This window comes from Aspergillus aculeatus (assembly GCF_001890905.1).
Source record: "Aspergillus aculeatus ATCC 16872 unplaced genomic scaffold ASPACscaffold_9, whole genome shotgun sequence".
Lineage (NCBI taxonomy): Eukaryota > Fungi > Ascomycota > Eurotiomycetes > Eurotiales > Aspergillaceae > Aspergillus > Aspergillus aculeatus.
The window spans coordinates 1488189-1507938 of NW_017962984.1; the positions used below are offsets into that span (position 1 = coordinate 1488189).

General features: G+C 52.5%; 7 protein-coding genes across 7 annotated transcripts; 4 read left to right on the plus strand and 3 right to left on the minus strand.

The window, feature by feature from the left end:
• Window positions 1-166: 166 nt before the first annotated feature.
• Window positions 167-5235, plus strand: ASPACDRAFT_61292 (chromatin segregase YTA7; the record flags this gene model as incomplete). The annotated part of the gene is made up of 2 exons (XM_020203650.1): window positions 167-2261; window positions 2330-5235. The coding sequence occupies 2 exons, from the start codon at window positions 167-169 to the stop codon at window positions 5233-5235; spliced, it is 5001 nt and encodes a 1666-aa protein (XP_020055866.1).
• A 597-nt stretch (window positions 5236-5832) lies between these two features.
• ASPACDRAFT_61293 (Sec63 complex subunit SEC66) lies at window positions 5833-6921 on the plus strand (the record flags this gene model as incomplete). Its single annotated transcript, XM_020203651.1, has 3 exons — window positions 5833-5932; window positions 6085-6395; window positions 6511-6921. 3 exons carry the CDS (start codon window positions 5833-5835, stop codon window positions 6919-6921), a joined length of 822 nt encoding a protein of 273 aa, XP_020055867.1.
• A 381-nt stretch (window positions 6922-7302) lies between these two features.
• ASPACDRAFT_52839 (pentatricopeptide repeat protein) lies at window positions 7303-9864 on the minus strand (the record flags this gene model as incomplete). Its single annotated transcript, XM_020202662.1, has 1 exon — window positions 7303-9864. The coding sequence occupies one exon, from the start codon at window positions 9862-9864 to the stop codon at window positions 7303-7305; it is 2562 nt and encodes an 853-aa protein (XP_020055868.1).
• Window positions 9865-10246: 382 nt separating this feature from the next.
• On the plus strand, window positions 10247-12737 carry ASPACDRAFT_30080 (putative origin recognition complex subunit 3; the record flags this gene model as incomplete). Its single annotated transcript, XM_020199701.1, has 8 exons — window positions 10247-10309; window positions 10389-10598; window positions 10653-10726; window positions 10775-11009; window positions 11061-11200; window positions 11259-11532; window positions 11587-11708; window positions 11759-12737. The coding sequence occupies 8 exons, from the start codon at window positions 10247-10249 to the stop codon at window positions 12735-12737; spliced, it is 2097 nt and encodes a 698-aa protein (XP_020055869.1).
• Window positions 12738-12871: 134 nt separating this feature from the next.
• On the minus strand, window positions 12872-14068 carry ASPACDRAFT_44195 (uncharacterized protein; the record flags this gene model as incomplete). Its single annotated transcript, XM_020201383.1, has 5 exons — window positions 12872-13494; window positions 13550-13686; window positions 13742-13802; window positions 13854-13976; window positions 14026-14068. The coding sequence occupies 5 exons, from the start codon at window positions 14066-14068 to the stop codon at window positions 12872-12874; spliced, it is 987 nt and encodes a 328-aa protein (XP_020055870.1).
• Window positions 14069-14252: 184 nt separating this feature from the next.
• ASPACDRAFT_1870798 (snoRNA-binding rRNA-processing protein NOP14) lies at window positions 14253-17428 on the plus strand. The gene is made up of 2 exons (XM_020197958.1): window positions 14253-14596; window positions 14666-17428. The coding sequence occupies exons 1-2, from the start codon at window positions 14312-14314 to the stop codon at window positions 17165-17167; spliced, it is 2787 nt and encodes a 928-aa protein (XP_020055871.1). The 5' UTR covers window positions 14253-14311; the 3' UTR covers window positions 17168-17428.
• ASPACDRAFT_1870801 (putative triacylglycerol lipase) lies at window positions 17429-19339 on the minus strand (the record flags this gene model as incomplete). The annotated part of the gene is made up of 3 exons (XM_020197959.1): window positions 17429-18634; window positions 18691-19038; window positions 19115-19339. 3 exons carry the CDS (start codon window positions 19337-19339, stop codon window positions 17594-17596), a joined length of 1614 nt encoding a protein of 537 aa, XP_020055872.1. The 3' UTR covers window positions 17429-17593.
• Between the last annotated feature and the right edge of the window lie 411 nt (window positions 19340-19750).

The window sequence follows — 19750 nt, forward strand, 5'->3', positions numbered from 1 at the left end:
ACATTGAATCAACTGGCTTTACTGAAACGCTTCCAACAGCCGTTTTGTGCCGAGTGAGTGTTACTTCCCACGCGACCAATTCACTACCTTTCCGCATTGTTACTGGAGCATCGGGCGCACTGACACACCAACCCCTCCAACAAGAAACACCATCGAACACATCACCATGCCTCGTGCCAAACGCTCCATCGAGGAGATGGCCAACAAGTCAGACTCGGATGATGACGACTACAGTGATCATCCGGCGCGGTCGGCTCGACGCTCCGTCTCCCGGTCAAAGTCGAAGAAGAAATCCAAGCCTGCAAAGAAACGAGCCCGTCGCGGTTCGGACGACGACATCATCTCAGATGACGACGATATTTTCAGTGAGGACGAGGTTTCCTTTGAAGAATCGGAGGAAGAGGATGACGAAAATGCCCAACGGAATGCCAGAGGCCTAGTTGCTAGACGAGCCGCTACTAATCGACCGGTCTATAACGAAGGCGATACCAGCAGTATCGAAGATGACACCCCAGACGACGATGAAGCTGACGTACAAACATCCCCGAAGAAGCGCAAAAGTACTGTTGTCAAGCTGAAGGTTGGTAACGCACTCAAACGACAAGCGCAGGCGCCACTAGACAATTTTCAAGGCACTCGCCGGGTGACGAGACGTACGCGAGATCCGTCGGAGGATATCTACGCCCTTACGAACTCAGGTCGTCACATGGAGACTGTCGAGCGAGGAACTCAGAGTCCGGAGATGGAAAGCAGGCTTCGACGGGGTTCCAGGGCATCGAAACGCATACCTGTGCTAGACGAGGAAGAGGAAGGCGAATTTCTTACGAAGCAGGAGGAAGAGGAGGTCATTGACGAAACGACCACCGAAATCAAAGGCTCGCAGCTTGAAATCTTGGAGAGCGATGTTCAAGTCAGTTTTGAGGGAGCTGTACCAAATCCCACCCAGAATGAGGATGATGGAGAAGGTGAGGATGAAGGCTTCGTTCCTGAATCCGAGAATGGCGATGCAAAGGCTGGCGTTGAGGAGGATGGAAACGACGAAGACGATGAGGAAGGGCCAATCACCAGAAGGAGATTGAGACCAATTCGGGGTCAGCCAGCGGAAGATGAAGTCGACCAGCCCCAGGAAGACCAAGAGGAGGAACCACGTCGATCTAGTCGCAAGAAACCCAACAGCTTTCAACGCAAGCGTCGGGAAGAGGAAAGTGATTTCGAACCCGAAGAAGATTCAAACGACGATGACGAAGTTTCCCACTCCGGCAAGTCGAACGCTTCTCCGCGCAAAGCCAGCCAAGCTCGTGATGACGATGATGACGACTACAGCACTACTGGTCGTCGTCCTGGCTTGCGCAAAAGGGCGTCTCGATCACGTGGCCAGTCGGAGGCAGGAGCTGATATTGCCGAGGAGCTAGCCGAAGAATTGGAAGACCTGCGAGGAAGTCGGTCTCGCCGTCGAGTACAACCTGAGATTGTCTACGAGAAACCTCGACGCAGTCGGAAAGATGTCGACTACCGTATCATTCGCCCGGATCTCATCCTGCCCATCGAAGAAGCTGAGAACGAGATCAATGAATCGCCTTCGCGTCGGGGCCGCGGAGGGGGTGGCGGCAGTTGGCAGCGTACTCTGTTTCCCACTTACGGGCCTTTCGGAGGTGGCGGGCCATCTGCGATATTGGGTCCTCCTGGAGCACCCGCTGCGACGGGGGGTGTGGACAGCGATAGCAGTGATGATGAGGTTATGCAGCATCCTAAGACTGGGATCAGTGGGTCATTTTCGGCACCTGGACTACCCGGAGCTGGTCTTGTCGGTCAAACTCATGGCAATGACGCCGCGCAGGGCCTCTCGGGCACCCCTGCGAATCTCGGGAAAGTCAAAGATAAACAGACCCTGGCCGATGCGGATCCACTGGGGGTAGATATGAACGTCAACTTCGATAGTGTGGGAGGCCTACAAGGACACATTGACCAGTTGAAAGAGATGGTCTCTCTGCCACTGCTGTACCCGGAGATATTTCAGCGTTTCCACATCGTGCCCCCTCGTGGTGTCCTTTTCCATGGACCTCCCGGCACAGGAAAGACCCTGTTGGCAAGAGCTCTCGCTAACAGTGTCAGCTCGAATGGTCGCAAGGTCACTTTCTACATGAGAAAGGGAGCCGATGCCTTGAGTAAATGGGTGGGTGAAGCAGAACGTCAGCTTCGGCTTCTCTTTGAGGAGGCTCGCAAGACACAACCCAGTATAATCTTTTTCGATGAGATTGATGGTAAGTCAGATTGCTTTTTATCCAGACGCAACCGTGTAGCTTCATGATTTGACCAACCTCTTACCTAGGTCTGGCACCTGTTCGGTCAAGCAAACAGGAACAAATCCATGCCTCAATTGTCTCCACTCTGTTGGCGTTGATGGATGGAATGGATGGTCGTGGTCAAGTGATTGTCATCGGAGCTACGAATCGACCGGACTCGATTGACCCTGCGCTTCGCCGGCCCGGTCGATTTGATCGCGAATTCTACTTCCCTTTGCCGAATAAAGACGGGCGACGTTCCATTCTAGATATCCACACAAAAGGCTGGGAACCGCCGCTTCCGGATAATATCAAGGACGAGCTTGCAGAGATTACCAAGGGCTATGGAGGAGCTGATTTACGAGCTCTTTGCACGGAAGCCGCCTTAAATGCGGTGCAGAGACGGTATCCCCAAATTTACAAGTCTAATCAGAAACTTGTCATCGACCCGAAAACTATCGATGTCGCACCGAAAGATTTCATGCTAGCAATCAAGAAGATGGTTCCCTCGTCGGAGCGATCGACCTCCTCCGGCGCTTCACCATTGCCCAAGTCGGTTGAACCTTTACTGCGTGCACCGCTTGCTGAAATTGAGAGCCTGGTGTCTGAGATCCTACCGCAGAGAAAGCGACTCACTGCGTTGGAAGAGGCACAATTTGAGGAGCCCGCTGGGGGTGGCTTCCAGCGCGAACAATTGCAGCAAGAGTTCGACAGGTCACGAGTCTTCAGGCCTAGACTGCTACTTCGCGGTCCGCTGGGTATGGGTCAGCAGTATCTGGCAGGAGCCCTTCTGCACCACTTCGAAGGTCTGCACGTTCAGGCATTTGACCTTCCAACCCTTCTCAGCGATTCCACTCGATCTCCTGAGGCTGCCATCATACAGCTTTTTGCTGAAGTGAAGAGACATAAGCCCAGCGTGATCTATATTCCCAACATCCACACTTGGTCTGAAACTGTTGGGCAGGCTGTGATTGCCACTTTCTTGGGGCTACTTCGATCGGTTCCTCCCACAGATCCGGTGTTGCTATTGGGCGTTCAAGAGTCGAATAGCGAGGAATTGGACAATGGACTGATGAGAAACCTGTTCGGGTACTCCAAAAAGAATTTCTTTGACCTCAAGGCGCCAGGCAATGATGCACGTTATGAGTATTTTACCAAGGTAATCGACTACATCAAGACGTCTCCAGCCCACTTTCCTGATCCCGAAAATCGCAAGCGCCGGGAGCTTGAAACGTTGGAGATCGCGCCTCCACCGCCGCCCAAGGCTGCCACCCCGCCAAGCAAGGAGCAGCTCAAGGCCCAGAAGAAGAAGGATTACCAGACCCTCAATCTCCTGAAGATTCGGATTCAGCCTATCATGGATCAAATTAAGAAGTACAAGAGATTCAGAACGGGCGTGATTGACGAGTCTCAGATCCGGTACCTCTGGGAGGAAGAAAATCCGAGTATTGTTACCAGTGATCTGCCAATCGAACAACGGACTACCTTCCGACCGTTCGAGAAGGCTTTCGACAAGCACGGCGTTCCCGGACTACGTGAAACGGTATCGGGCAAATTCTTCTACAACCTGGAGATCGTGACTATCGAGAAACGGCTTTCCAACGGGTACTACAAACGACCGAAGGACTTTTTAGCGGATATCAAACGGTTGGCGAAGGACGCGCGGCAGTTAGGTGAACAAGAAAGGCTGCTCAGGGCCAATGAGCTCTTGTCCAATGTCGAGGTTGACATCGCTACCATCGAGCAGGCCGAACCGGCCCTTGTTGCCGAGTGCGAGGGTGTCTATGTCCGGGAGTTAGAGAGAGAAAAGATCGCGCTGGAACGGGCTCGAAAGGCAGCAGAGGAAGACGAAGGGGGCTTTGTCGGACGGCTGACCGCTAACTTGGTTCCACACGGAAATACCGAGTCTGGTCCATCAAGTGGTCCCGTTGTTCTCGGAGAATCGTTCCCTGACCTCGGGCCCAAAGACACAGGAAGGCCAGTAACGCCTACACGACCATCGACGGTGAGCTTCACAAACGGCTTTCACCACGGTGGTGGCTCGGATCTGAACGACCTCAGCACGCAAGCAGTCACAAGCAACGGCTCCCACGACTATCAGGCTGATGGCGATGGGGATACATACATGACAACCTCGGATCAGTCGACAGGGCGCGACACACAAACCAGTTCATTCGGGCCCTCTGCACAGCCAAAGCCAGCATATTCCCATACAGCACCTTCACAGCAGGTCCGACGTGAATCCGGCATCTCCAGCTTTTCTCAAAAAGGGCCTGTTACCCCCTTAGCACCTGGATCTCAACCCCATGACTACACCAATGAGGCGTCTACCACGCAGACAACGTCCGACAAAAAGTCATCGGAGCAATCGTCAATCCCGCAAAACCACTTGCATAGTCCTGTGACTGGTCACGGGATCCGACATGAGTTCCCGGATCTTACACAGTACCCCGATCGTGTGTCCCAGGAAGAACACCTGCCGGACACACAGCAAGGAGACAGCAGCCAGCCTTCACCACGCCTCCAGGGTGGGTATGCTGATTTGGTTCATATTGACAACGGAGGGGCATCTCAGCAACGCGCCCAGCCTCCAGTTCCTCTGTTCGAGACTGCTGGCAAGCACTCCGCTCATGTGCCGGCAAACCTGCAATCTTTGCTGAATAATGAAGACCTTTCACCTAAGTTGATTTTGGATCAGGAGTACGTTCAGAGTTTGCACAATCAGCTTACGCAGAGAACGAGCGGCTGCAGCGTGGAGCAGTTGGAGCAGATCAACACGAATCTGATGGACTATCTCTGGCAATCGCGCAGCGAATGGAATCGCAGCAGAGTAGCTGCTGGAATTCGCGACACGTTCAACGACGTTCTGGAAGACATGTTGGCTATGCAAGAGATTGGGCCCATCAGCCAGAAGACGAAAGAACTCCTGGGCGAGTCTGCGTATCACTCGTAGGCCCTATTCTCAGGACCGGCTGGCTACACTCCGATGTGGATTTATTTCTCGTTTCTTCTCATTTAGTTTCGTCTCGTGCGCGGTTTGGTTCTAGGGATACCTCTTTGAAGTGACAATGGTTTTATGTAATAGGCTGTATGGCAGATGCCGCCGTCGGCTTTTCAGTGGTTTACAAGCTTCTGTTCCCTTTGCATGGCTGAATCATACCTGGCTTGGTTATGGGTTCTCGCATTGATTGGTTTCATCATACCGGGGCGGTGCAGGCTTCGTTTATTGGGTTGCCTGATCAGACTCTTTAGGTAGTAGTGCAGCTGTAATATCTCTGGAAGGTATTCGTGCTGTCGTACTCAGTAGCATTATTTTTATATGTAGATAGAAATGTTGTGGTCAATCAACTATTGCTTATCGATAAAGGGTCCAGACATGTGACACGGCCAAGACACCAGCCTGGCCTTTAGCTTAACTTAACTATTTTTCCTTACCTAAGTTACTAGTAACTTACATTGATCCATTCCGCCTTCTGCTTCCGCGTGGCTTCAAAACCACACCCACTCGTTCCAATTGTTTACCACGATTATACACAACATACTCTTCAAGATGGTGGACTGGATCTCCCTCGCGGTGCCGTTTGCCTACCTGGGCGTTCTACTCGGCTCTCTCGCGACATTCTCCTCTCTCTACCGCAAGCGCAAAGCCAGTACGTATTGACGGTCATGATGCATCATCCATCTCTTCCCTAGCCCTCCAAACCACCACAAACCCAGCTCCCCCCTTCCTAGACATTTCACTGCAACCAGAGCTCTCCTACACACCCGCGCGAATCTTTACTGACTGCCAACCCGCCAACAGCGAAGGCATTCTCCCTGGAGCCATGGTTCCCCGCCCACGTGCAACGCGATATCTATTTTAACCTGCTCCACCTCGACCCCCCGAAGGACAGCGGCAAGGAGAAGAAGGGCCCCGCGGTGCCGGAGTCGGTACTGAAGGCGGCGTTGCTGCGCCGCGCGATCGAGGACATCAAGCGCGTCATGCAATTGAGATCGCAGAAGCAGGCCCTGGCCATGTTGTTGCAGCGCGGCAGTGTGGGGGATGATCTCTGGCAACGGTTCACACGCGCGGAAAAGGAGATGGAGGAGGAGGTGCGGGATGTTGTTGCTGAGGTTTGTTCTTCTTTTCCTTTTTTTTCTCTTCCCTCCCCTTTCGTTTTGTCTTAAATTGGTTTTCCTATTTTTTTTTGGTATGAGTAGAGAGTCGGGTTGACACGTTCGGATCTAGGCGAATGCGTACGTTCCCGGCTGGGGTCAGACGATCTTTCAGTCGGCCAACGAGATGCTGAATAATGATCTCTACCGGGAACGCATGGAGAAGGAGCAGGCTAAGCTCGAGGAGGAGCGCAAGTGGTGGGAGAAGAAGAGGGCGAACACTCAGGAGGAGTTTATGAAAGAGCTGGATGCTGAGGCGGCGAATGCGACGCCCTCGAGGAAACAATCCGAGTCCTCTGCCCCCGCCGCTCCTGCTGCTGCTACCCCTACGACCCCGACCGCTACGAGTGGTGCCGCCACGCCGAATTCCTCCACGCCGGCGATCAAGACCCCCGAATCGTCGTCCGGGGCGCCGCCTTCCGTGGCGGGAAGCAGTGATGATGATGGAGTGTTGGTCGAGGCGGATGAGCAAGGAAAGAAGTAGACGAGGTTCCATGTGTCTGTATGGGATTGGGCTGCTTTCAGTGTGAACTTTTCGACTTTTTTTTTTCTCTCTCCCGGTGTGGTGATATTAAGTGCTGTTCTTGAACAAGGTTATGTCCCGGTTTCACTTCTGATCGAAGTCCATTGGTCGCGCTGTATTTCCCATTGAGTGGGAAAAGAAAAGATTCTTTTGTTACATCAAGATACACCAGCCCCAAGAGAGGAAATGTTCATCCGTTTTACAACATACTAGAACCATTTTATATATACACGAAACGAGACCGATGAGAACCTCCCCCAAAACGCCATCTATACTAACGCTGCAAGCCATATTCCAAGGTAGGCGCCAAATATCGCGGGTAAACACGCTTTTCGGACAACTTCACAACAGTTGGCTATCGCCCTCCATTGCCGACCCCAGATCAATCCCGGACACTGCCATCTCGTCTGACACCGACCTGATTTGCGATTCAACGAGACTCGGGTTGTTGGAGATTCGGTTCATTACCGCACGCAGAAGCTCAACCATGATCTCCAGCTGGTACTGCTCTTGCTCGACCAGTTCCAGCCCCTGCAACGTTTGACCCCGGGCCTCGAGCGCGGCCGTCTTACGGTTATTCAGGAGCTGCACCAGTGTCTGCACATGCGCGACACTCTCCTTGCTTTTGGGGGTGCTGGAAAGGCGGCGGAGACGACGTTTGGGTGTGTCGGCCGGGACGCCGGCCATGCGGGCCACCTGAAGAACGATGATCCTGGCGGTGGTTGCATCCGGAGCAAAGCCGAAGGTGGCGCGCATCGCGTGGAGAGCGACGAGCGTGCCCGGGAGGTCCCTGGATAGGCAGAAGCAACGGATGATCTGGTCGTATAACTCCTTGGAGAATTCTTCCCGTGCGAGTGACTGACCGCGGGCCGGGAGCTGAGCGAACCACCGTACCATTTCCGAGAAGAGAACGCGAGCGCTGGGGAAGCCGGCCACAAAGGCGGTCCGGCTACGGTCGTACTGGAGCTTGCCGCAATCCCATAAGCAGGCGAAAGTCTCGAGGTCCGGTCGTGTCACGGTGCACAACGATTGATATTTCTGCCACAGGGCCTGTATGTCTTGTTTCCGAAGTTCCGCGTAGAGAAGGTGGTTCATGAAGTACGAATTGGGCTGAAGGCGCGCATCGCCTAGACATTTGATCAGGTATTTGACCATGTCTTCGTCGCTCCTTCGAGTGTAGTGAAGAAGGAGGATCGAAAAGGTCTCAATAGTAGCACTGGGCATGGGGCGCTGCATGAACTTCGGTATGCGAGTGCTGTCCATGTCCTGATCGACATCGACCTTGGGTGCTTCCCCTCCTGCATTGATTCGAGCCCAAGCCGAATCAATTCGTCGCTGAACCATCGCCCATCCTAGGCATTCGGCTTTTTCCCGTGACGCGGCATCCCCGTCCCGCAGCCAAGCTGCAACAAGACCGTTGAGATGTTTGGGATCCGGATGGATGCCTCTTTCGTACATCAGCTCAACTACGAGTGCTGCAGAGTCCACCTCACCCATGCCTATAAGCTTCTTCATCCAACTGGCGTAGAAAAAACGATTCTGAAATTGTCGGGGCAGAAGAGTCAAGGTCGATAATGACACCCTGTTCACCTCTTCCTCCGAGACGCTCGACGCTTGAAGACTGCCAGCCAGGCCAAGGGCCGCCTTATAGAGTGCGGTTGAGTCATTCGCCGGATCACGCCCGGTCACCATCATGTCTTTGAACACGGCTATGGCCAGGCCCAGCCTGCCAGCTTTAAGCAGACCGATGCTGACGGAGTCGTAGTCGTTCATCGTCATTTGGTGATCGCGGAAGGCTTTGAGCTGGAGATACAACGCCCACGCCTTGGCCTCTGCCTCTTTCCCGGGCTTTTCAGCCCATGCTGTTATGATAGGAATGAGGATCCGAGGCTGACGGGATGAATCATTTGCGAGGAATGCTAGGGCAATATCCTGCGCTCGCTGAGGATTGCCTTCCGCCGAAAACAGCTGTACCCCCAAGGTCCAATACGCTTCCAGGTCCTCTTTCGTCTGGCAAAGCCCGGTCTGGTGGGCTTCCCACTGTTCCAGGGCATCTCCTGTCTTCCCCGTGACATGAAGTGCTTCGATAAACGAGATGATTCGTCGTGTCGAAAGAGGAAAGCCAACAGAAATGGCATCTTCAGCAAGGGTCTGGATGTGCGTCGCGACCTGGGACCCCGGTAGACTCTGGTGCGCTTGCGAATCCCACAATAGCGTCCAGGCTTCTTTCGGTATCGATTTCAAGAAGCCAGGGACAATGCGTTTGCAGCGACGATACCACTTCCATACTTCCTGTATTCCTCGCTCATCCCGCGTTTCTTTCGCGACGGATTTCAAGGTCTGATTGAATTTTTCAATGTATGGACGATGTTCTGTTTCATCTGGTATGATCTCGTAAGACTTCCGAACGACCTCTTTGCGGGATCCCTTGCCATCAGGGTTCGAGTACCAATTTTCCTCCTCCTCGGCCATACCCTGAAACTCTTCCTTCAGCATGTCGTCAAGCCCCTCATCAAAGACTTCATCGAACCAAGGTTGGGGTTTGGAAGGGCCCTTCTCCGCCTCGTGTTTTCGGATAACTTCGAGCGCAATCGCTCGCTCCTTCTCCGGCAGCTCGCGAATGAACGGGCTATTGGGACCGAACGGGCCCTCCTTCAGGATTTCTAACTCTTTGTCTAACTTGGCCAACTCGGCCTCCACCTCTTCTCGTTCGGCGCGGTCATCGGCCTCGGGGTCGACTTTCCTGATATGCTTGCTTCCCGGTGTTGCTTTTTCGAAGAAGTTGATTTTGTCATTGGGCCCGCCGTAGTGAAGGTAACGTGGTGCTACCGGGGAAAAGGCCCCCGGCCCTCTGCGGGCCACATGTTGGTACCACCGAGCTCCTCGGACGGCCTGGCGGAGCATAGAGTTCGACCGTTTAGCGCATCGGACAAATAGTGTGCGGGTCGAAGAAGGCTCAACGCAAAGTGCGTGAGAGAGAGTGGAGTGCAAGTTGTGTATATGTGAGATTGCGAAAAGATGGAGGTAGGGGGGAGGGGAGAGAAAAGGAGCAATAAGTTAGTGAGCAGTGGCGGAATGAAAAGCGCGGAGGAAGATCATCAGCTCCGCGGCGGAAAACCAATACTTACTGGATCTGGTTTAGCGCAGATCTGAGCTCGATTCCGCCCTCTTTCAATCGGTCTCGCCCTCTCTTCCCTCTCCCTCTCTCTTTTCGCTACTGTTCGTTGTATCCTGCGGCTAGTATCTTGTGCAATTTTAGCTAAAAGATACTCTCAGACAGCCTGCGATGGATGCGGATCTGTTAGAATTGGACGCGGGGGGCGCGTCGAAAGATGGCTCCCAAAGTCAGGTACAGAACATACCTCTCCCGTCGCAGCGCTTGGCCTTCCTTGACTCCCCAGTCTGTCGCTGACAATTAATCTTGAAAGGGCGTTTACATTTATCGACCAGCAGATAAGATAAAATCCTCGGGAGAACGGCCGACGAAACGGCGCAAAGTCACACGAACGAATCTACTGAAGGCTGCGAATTCCCGTCCTTTTGTATCTCTTTTGAACGGCGATGAAGATGCAAAGTCCATTGAACTACGATACCGCACATACCAACAATTCTGGGCTGCTCAGGAAGCAAAAATCAAGGTACGCAAGTAAATGCTGTGTTTTGACCGAGGAAGTAATAACGACGTGGCTTAGGCCATTCTGGATGATGTCGACTCCGAGGTCCTCACCAATGTCCTGTCCTTCGTCAGGTCGACCTCACCCCAAACGTAAGGTCGCGGTACCACCGAAGGAAGCCAGTCCCTAATAAAAGACAGTTACGATGGCTGTATACCTGCGGCGCTAGTCACGGTTGGCTCCAATGTCTCGTCCCTCGGCCGACTGCTTTCTAGACTAAACGGTCAACTGACAACAACTGGGGAAGGTGGGGTTATTGCATTGGAATCTGGTGATGCACCGAACCTCAAGACAACTCTGAAGAACATCATCCGCTTCGGTATCACAAATACGGAGGGAAATGAGGGTTATCAGAGTTTTGTCACTGACCGAGAGGTATAACGAGTTTATTCTTCAGCCGACAATGAGCGCTAATGGTGACCATAGGGTCCAAGAGTGCTTGGTTATGACCTTGAATTGTTGGCAGACTATGCCAAAAGAAAGGAGGTCAAGAAGCTGGTTCTAGCATTTCGTGACAGTGAAGCATTTGACCCTGGTATTCTGGCGGACCTTTTGTCGCTTTTGAGGTGAGCTATTTCGTATCGAATTACGGTGATTATAAGATTCATAACTCACCGTTATCAGCTCGTGGCTCGATCGAATTCCATTGACACTTTTATTCGGTATCTCGACGTCCGTGGAACTTTTTGAAGGGAGACTACCCCGGTCCACGGTTGCCCTGTTGCGAGGACGGTATTTCGAAATTCACGAAGCAAGCAACTGCGTGGATCGCATCTATGGGAGTATACAAGCAGAACAGGATGGAAAATTCTGGCTAGGTCGTAACATCACCAGCGTGCTATTTGAGAAGTCAAGCGACTCCTTTCAGACACCAGAAGCTTTCAGTCGAACAGTCAAGGTAAGTTTCTTGCGCACAGGCACCATGTTCGGTGGCCTAGGCTAAGTCTCTCAGTATGCCTATATGTCACATTTCTTCGCCAATCCATTAAGCATGCTCCTTGCGGATGATGCTGCTACCACAATACAACGCGACAAAGTATGCGAGGCTCTCAGAAACCTTCCATCTTTCCGAAGGTAAGTATCTCGCCTCTAGTTGCGAGCTGCCAGGTCTAAAACAATTTAAGGTACTGCGAAGATACATTGGAAGAAGGCTGCGCTGAACAAGTTCGCAAGTTATTGGAAGATGATGCCTTCCTTCTCGAGCAAAGCGCCCTGTGGGTAAAATCGGGTCAGCAGAAAATGCGCGACATATTCCAATGCGTGGATATGGTGCAACGAGCGTTGAAGCAGTTCAACATCGTAAAGAAAGCCAGTATCTCTGATCTATCAATCCGGGCACTTGCTGGGGAGCTGCAAACCTCTGCATCATACGAGGATATTCTTCGTGCAATCAAGACGCTCGATTCCGACCAGATGAAGCTCTTTGCAATGATGTTGCCGGACACACTTACGGCTAGCTCTGATTTTGCGCAAATTCAAGCAGACTTTGAGGCCCTGCTCCAGGTCTATCAAGGAACTGAACCACTCAAAAGTGGGTATGATAAACAACATTCGATCATGGCGACAACGGTTGTTCAACAGCGGGTAAAACTCAGCAAGGCCAAGGTCAAATTGCCCAAAGAGAACGCAGAATTTACGAAAATCATCGATCGCTTTCATGCCCTCTTGGAAGCATGTCTCGAGGAGACTTTGATAAGGCCTAATGACTTGGTCTTGCATGAAATCTTCCTCCTTGATATGAGGAATCCCCTGAAGGAAGTCTTCTCTCCGCGACCGCGTTTTGCTGTTGAGCGGGCACTCTCAAGTCCTTTCGACTACCTGATCTCATCACCTGAAAGTTCGACGGTCAAAGTATCAGCGCACCAGCCGGCAGCGGCTATTTTATATCAACTGTATCTAGAGTCTGGCTCGCTAGTGAACGTCCATGACCTATGGCAGGCGTTCTATGCCGTGTTTGAAAGCGAGCAGGGAAGTGGTTGTGATGAACGGACAGCGATGGCTCTGTTTTATAGGGCCTTATCGGACTTGAAGGCGCTTGGGATGATGAAAAGCAGCCGGAAGAAGGTTGATCATGTTTCTAAAACCGCGTGGATGGGTCTGTGACATGTCATACCATAAATTGCTTTGCAACATATCTCTCTTGAAGTTCAAAGGGTATCATAAATATAACAAACATGCAGCATTGTCCTTATCCGTCACGACTCCTTGTGCCCCAGAGTGTCGTTGTTTACAGTCAATCACTCGGTCACAGGTACCTGTATAATATCCTCACTACCCAAAGCACGGCCTCCTTCGCTCAAAACCATCGCCTCTCGCCTGCGTCTTCTGACAGCTTGTTCCTCAGCGGTTCTCTGCTGGATCCGTGGGCCGGATACTCGCCAAGACCCGGCGGTATCTTCACCATCGACCATCCATACATCGCTGTCATAGTCATCCTGATCATTTTCCTCAAGCATACTACCCATGAGGCCAAACTTGCGTAGTTGTTTCGCGCCGTCCACGTGTGAAGACAAAGTACCAAAAATCGCACTCATCACCGCATCATCCGACCACCACGTTTTCATAAGAATCACGACATCCTGACGTCGTGGCTGCTCTCCAGTGGCGCACGGAAAGGGGTACTTGGCCAGCCAACGACTGACGATACCAGCCTCTAGCGCAGCAGGCACATTCTCTTGTAGGACCATATTGAGTATATTCAGCGCTTTCTTCTCGCCCAAAGGCCTGGTTTTTGGGAGAATTGGTGAGACGGTCGTAGATGTCTCCTCTGTGTGTTCATCCAGAAAATTGCAAAGACAGTTGATTAGCGCGGTATAGGCAGGGAGGTCCTGCAACCGGGAGCAGACGGAGGTGCGAGAGACTGATACTGCGAGTTAGCAGGAATTTGGTTTCTGATGTACGGACAGATGCCATACGAGCCCGGTTAGAAACAAGAAAGTACAATGCATTCAGCGCCTTGTTGCGTTGTGTTTTGTCTCTGCTCACCAAGTCTTGCAGCAGCAGATCCCGGGTCTCGCCTTTTGTTGATCGTTCTGCGATGATGCGCAGTGCGCTGGAATGACTCTTTAGTCGATGGGGATAGTTATGCGGGGAGGGGTGCATCATACGCTGCTCGGAGATCATGGCTAGTGCTCTCGGAAAGTTTTTGTAAGGTGTCTAGGTTGAGTGCTGTTCTCTATTCAGCTCCCAATATGACACAACACATGCGCTGGCGCATACCTTCTTCGGTGCCCTCAGTAATCATCCTATCATCCCTCTCCTCAACATGCTTAATTTCCGTTAACTCGCGCACTTGGCGGAGATCTGTGACGATCCCGCGAACGGCGAAGAAGAGTGAGACGCCTAGAATGTCTCAGCGTCCAGATATCGTTTTTGGGGCGCACTAGCTCACCTAAGCACAGCCATAACAGGTTATCACCCATACGCTCCGCCATTTTACTATACCTTAATTCGGCGCTATGGTGGAGTTAAAGACGGTCGAGCTGCGGCACGTCGGAAGGGCATGGGAAAGCGGGGAAAGTAATAGTGCCGGCAGAAGAAGTGCCAAGGTGGGCGGTGAGATATCTTTTTTTCCCCAGGGTGGATCCCAATCGCGCCGGTTTGGCCCAAAAATTTCGGCGGAGTTCCACCTCCGAACAAAGTGAGCGGACGTCGACAACTCCCTGCACGCCTCAACGATGCCGCCGTCGCAGTTGAAGCAGCTCAAGGCCTCTCTTCGAGATGGAGGACTGCTGGGCCCCCAGCAGTCCAAGAAGCAAAAGCAGCAGAATGCAAAGTCCGGTGTTGCTGCGCAGAACCGCATTCAGCGCAACAACGCCCTGCAGGCCATCCGCGATCGATTCAATCCCTTCGAGATCAAGACAACTTCGCGACCGAAGTTCGATGTAACTACCCGCGATGTGCCTAAGAAGAACGCCGGTCAGGCCAGACCTGGTGTGACCAAGTCCCACGGTGAAGAGAAGGTAGTTCCAGCTTAATATATGCAAAACTTCGAGATTGTCGCTAATTGTCGTCTGTTCTATTTTATCTAGCGGCGTCAAACCCTTCTTCAGGAGATGAACCGGCGAAACAAAGTCGGCGGTATTCTCGATCGTCGTTTTGGTGAGGACGACCCGACGATGACGCCGGAGGAGAGAGCGGCCGAGAGATTCGCCAGACAAAGTCAGAAGAAACTGAGGAAGGAATCTATGTTCAATCTTGAGGATGATGACGAGGAGTTTCAGCTCACTCACATGGGAGAAACCCTGTCCTTCGGAGAGGGTGTCAACCTAGATGATTTCCAGGAGGGCGATCTTGGGGCTGAGGAGGACAACGATGATGAGGAGCTGCCCAGGAAGAGGAAGCGGATGTTGGAGGATGAGGATGATGATGCTGATTTGGCGGACATGATTTACGACGACGAAGAGGGAGAAGAACAGCCCGAGCGAAAAAAGTCGAAGAACGAGGTCATGAAGGAGGTTATCGCCAAGTCGAAGTTCTACAAGCTCGAGCGGCAAAAGGCCAAAGAGGATGACGATGATCTCAGAGAAGAGCTCGACAAGGGACTTCCCGATCTGTTTGACATGCTGAGGGGCGTCAAGGCACCACCCAAGCCAGAGCCCCCCAAGGATGATCTAGCGGCAATGAATCCCGAGCGGGCCGCTATATTGCAAGGGAAAACTCCCGATGATGCCGAAAAGGAGTACGATCAGCGCTTGAAGCAGTTAACCTTCGACAAGCGGTCCGCGCCCACAGATCGTACCAAGACTGCTGAGGAAAAGGCAGAGGAGGAGGCTCAGCGCCTGAAGACTCTTGAAGAAGAGCGGCTTCGACGTATGCGTGGCGAGGAGTCAAGTGAATCCGAAGCCGAGGTGGCGGAGGAGGAGGAAGATGAGGACGAGGACGGCGAGGGATCAGACGATGAGTCAGTCTTCGACGACGCAAAGGCTTTCGGCTTGCAACAGCCTACCGAGACAGTCACTCGTCCTGAGCTTGGGGTCGAGGACGAAGATGATTTCATTATCGATGACGATCTTGTGGAGACGAGGTCAGATGTGAGTCTGTCTTTCGATGAGGATGAGGACATGGAATCCGTTGAAGGTTCGGAGGAAGAGGAGGATGAAGATGAGCAAGATGATGAGCTTATCAACGGATTCTCGATTCCTGGACTCAACGATGGAGATGCCACAGCAGCGGCAGACGGCACTAAAGAGGTCAGCGATGGTCTGGCATTCACATATCCATGCCCCGGTAGCCACGAAGAATTCCTAGAGATCATCAAAGATGTTCCAATGCAAGATCTCCCGACCGTGATTCAACGGATTCGAGCCCTGCATCACCCCCGTCTTCACAGCGACAACAAGACCAAGCTTAGCCGCTTTGCTGGCATTCTCGTCCAACAAGTCGCATATATGACTGAACAATCGGACCACCCTCCTTTCTCGATCGTGGAGAACATCCTTCGTCACATCCACTCTATGGCCAAGAGCCACCCTGAAAGCGTTTGTCAGGCATACAGAGCTCATTTGCGCCAAATTGCGACCGACCGCCCTCTAAACCTTCGCCCCGGCGACCTGGTCATCCTGACCGGCATTGCGACAACGTTCCCAACTTCTGACCACTTCCATGCCATCGCGACGCCCGCCCATCTCTGCATCGCCAGGTACTTGGGCCAGGGTGCTGTCAACACCCTCAACGACTTCGCAACGGGCGCCTACGCAGCCAGTCTCTGCCTGCAATACCAGGCCATCTCGAAGCGCTACATGCCAGAATTCATCAACTACACACTGAACGTCCTCTACCACCTCAATCCGGAGGAGCAGACCGACGCATCCGCCCTGGGATTCTTTCCCTCTCGGAGTCCATCTACGTCTCTCCGACTGAACCTTTCTTCCAAGCCCATCTCTTCCCGCAGACTTCGATTCTGGGACGTGGCGGATGCGCCTGAAGACGAGGACGGACTCAAGCTCTCCATCATCAATACTCTTGTCAACCTTCTTTCCTCCGCCTCTGATATTTGGTCTGGCAAGTCCGCCTATACCGAGATTTTTGCCCCCGTAGAGAAAGTCCTCTCCTGCCTTTTCCAAGCTCTCGACCTCACCACCAAGGGCAAGGGTAAAAGCAGCAAGAACCTCATATCCTCCTCCGTGCTCGATTCCTTCAAGTCGACCCTCGACAAGATCACCGCGCAACTCTCCCAAGCCCGCCACGCCCGTCGGCCCCTCCTCCTCCATAACCACCGGCCCCTCGCTATCAAGACCGCGATTCCCAAGTTCGAGGAATCCTTCAATCCCGACAAGCACTATGATCCCGACCGCGAGCGCGCTGAGGCCAACCGTCTCAAGGCGGAGTACAAGCGCGAGCGCAAGGGTGCCATGCGCGAGCTCCGCAAGGACGCCAACTTCATTGCGCGCGAGAAGCTGCGCGAGAAGAAGGAGCGCGATGCGGAGTACGAACGCAAGTACAAGCGCCTCGTGGCCGAGGTGCAGAATGAGGAGGGCAGGGAGGCGAATGCTTATGAGAGAGTCAAGAGGATGCGACAGGGCAAGCGGTGATCACGACAATCTTGGCACCTCTTCTCCCCGACTCCATGACATAGTTCCATCTTTTCCCTTTGCTGGTTTTGACCTCAATTTGTCTCTTGCAAGCCGGTCTTGGGTGCGTAGATGGGTGGACTGCTTCGGGAGTTTCGCCTTCGCGTCCCACTCAACATCCTGTAGTATGCTCTGGCACATCTATGTATATATCTACTTTTTCTTTACATCTACTACAGTATTTTGTCGACGGTGTTAGGGCAGATAGAAAAGATTTACCATCTTTCACAATTCCATGGATTGGATTGTTCGGTGCTCTAGTAGACCACGGCTATAAGTATGTTGGCTGACGGTTCAAGATCAGGAGGGATGCAGATATGTACATGCGTAGAGAAAACAAAGTAAACTTGTCCAAAGAACCGACGTTGCATGAGTATCGAGAAGGTCTCACTGCTGCAAGGCAATCCCAATACTGATTAGGTAGTCGCATCTCGCCTTCTGATCTAGCGGCACCGTTTCCATCTTGGTGTCTCCCGTCCTAATGAAGAGCCGACGGTCGCTGTTGCCATCACCGCTCCAGGTCTCCCATTCTGGACTACCAGGATAGCGATAGGGATTCGGATCGAGGGCCTTGATGAAGCTAGTCCAGTACCCCTGCATGACGGGGATGATAGGCGCATTTGAGGTGAAGTAGGATGCGGGTGGTGTTCCAGTCACATACTGCGGACCCCAGATGGCATTCAGTTCTACGACATGGTAAACACCTTCCCCGGAGGATTCAGAGCTTGGGTCTTGGACTGCATAGTGATAGTTCCAGCTATTCACCCCGGCTTCTGAGAACGCCGTTGACATGGCGATACCGGGACAATTGTAGCGCAGTTCGCCATATGCGTTGCTGGTCGGCCGCCAATATACACCAGCATCAGGAAACGACATAGTCTGGTTCTCATTGAGGTACAAGTGGTTGACTATGGCGAGCTGGTCTAGTTGAATTGCTGGGAATTGACTCTGGATGAATGTGTCGGCCTCGCCCACACTGGATATACTCTTCGGGACAAATGTTGTGCCTTCATTAGTCACATCGCCAAATATAACAGGGACTTTGATAAATTTCCCTAGGGAGAATGACCGGTACGTATAGTCAGGGACTAGGTCGCCATCAATGGTAGGCGCATAGAAGTAGAGGGGCGGCTTCTGTGCATCAGGAAGGGGGGTGCCGATGTTTTGCTGCTGTAAGGTTCCTGCATCCAATTTGCGCAAACACGATAGAGTGTCGACTTCGCTTGCACAGCCAGTGCGAATCACGAGGTTGTTATACGCAAATTGAGCTTCGGTTGCAGTCAGCATGGTGGCAAAGCTTTGCGATTCCGCAGCAGCGGCATGGAAAAGACCTCGATCCTCCCCGGCGTAGGCCGAGAGAAGAAGAGTGACCGAGGCTGCTCCTGCACTGTCCCCTCCAATGACCACATGTTCAGGATCACCGCCAAACTTGGGCGTAATAGGTCAGTGCAAAGTCACACTCATTTGGGCAAGCTTTGGCTTACTTTTGATATATGCGTCTGAACCCACTGCAAGACTTTAATCTGATCTTTGAGCCCGTTGTTCGAACTTCCACCCTTCAGTACCTCAGACCCCGAGAGGAACCCGTAAGGACCGACTCGATAGTTGAAGTTAACCACCACGATACCAGTCTTGGATGCCTGAATCAGCCCGGTCCCGTTGAAATTGGCATTCGAGTCTGCATTAAAGCCTCCTCCTTGGATAAACACAAAGACCGGCAGCTTTGATGCATTCCTTGCCCGATTCGGAGCGTACACATCAAGGAACAGACAGTCTTCAGATGTCCCAGTTGGGATGGGGTACTGATCGGTGGGTATACACAAGGGACCATGCTAAATCTGACATCTCAGCGCCGGTTCAAGGACAAGGACTGTATGCTACAGTCTTAAAAGGGATCCCCAACAATACCTGAAAGGCAGTCTGAACTCCTTCCGCCGTTTCTGGATCTTGGGGTGCGGCAAATCGCAAGGACCCTACAGGAGGAGCAGCATAGCGTATTCCCAGCCATTGCACAATGCCATTGGGGAGGGCCTGTCCTCGATATTGCGAATAGCCAAGATTAACCGTCACATTTTGGAAGCATTCCACTTGAATACTGAGGCAGATGACCAGTGTTTGGAAAATCAGTCTCATGATAATGACGATGATGTCAAGCAACAGCCGCGAATGGCTTGCTGCAGAACCGCGGTGTGTTTACGCCGTGCTTTCATGCTGTGCGAGCAGAGCATCCCTTTTGAAGGACGTATCATCCAGATTCGAGACCCCTGAAGGCATGCTTCGAGGAATGCAATGGATCCGCCCTTCTATCCAGGAAGGGCTCTCCTTGCATCATCACATGATGGATGTGAGCCGTCATCCTGAGTTTCTCGGCAATGATTGACGCAGACAACGATATGGTCCGGAATTCGGAGGACCAATTGAAGAGTGCCAGCAAAGAGGGGTGTATGTACACCCGAGCCGTAAGTTGCGATTAATGTCGATGGATGGATGGATGGATGGATGGATGGACGGGTGAGGTGTACGCCAACTGGTGGTGGGACTAAC

Bases quoted from the DNA above. Each gene is read 5' to 3' on its own strand.
- ASPACDRAFT_1870798 (XM_020197958.1), top strand. From the start codon at position 14,312: ATGCCGCCGTCGCAGTTGAAGCAGCTCAAGGCCTCTCTTCGAGATGGA. The intron at 14,597-14,665 runs GTAGTTCCAGCT...TATTTTATCTAG, and splicing joins AGTCCCACGGTGAAGAGAAG to CGGCGTCAAACCCTTCTTCA.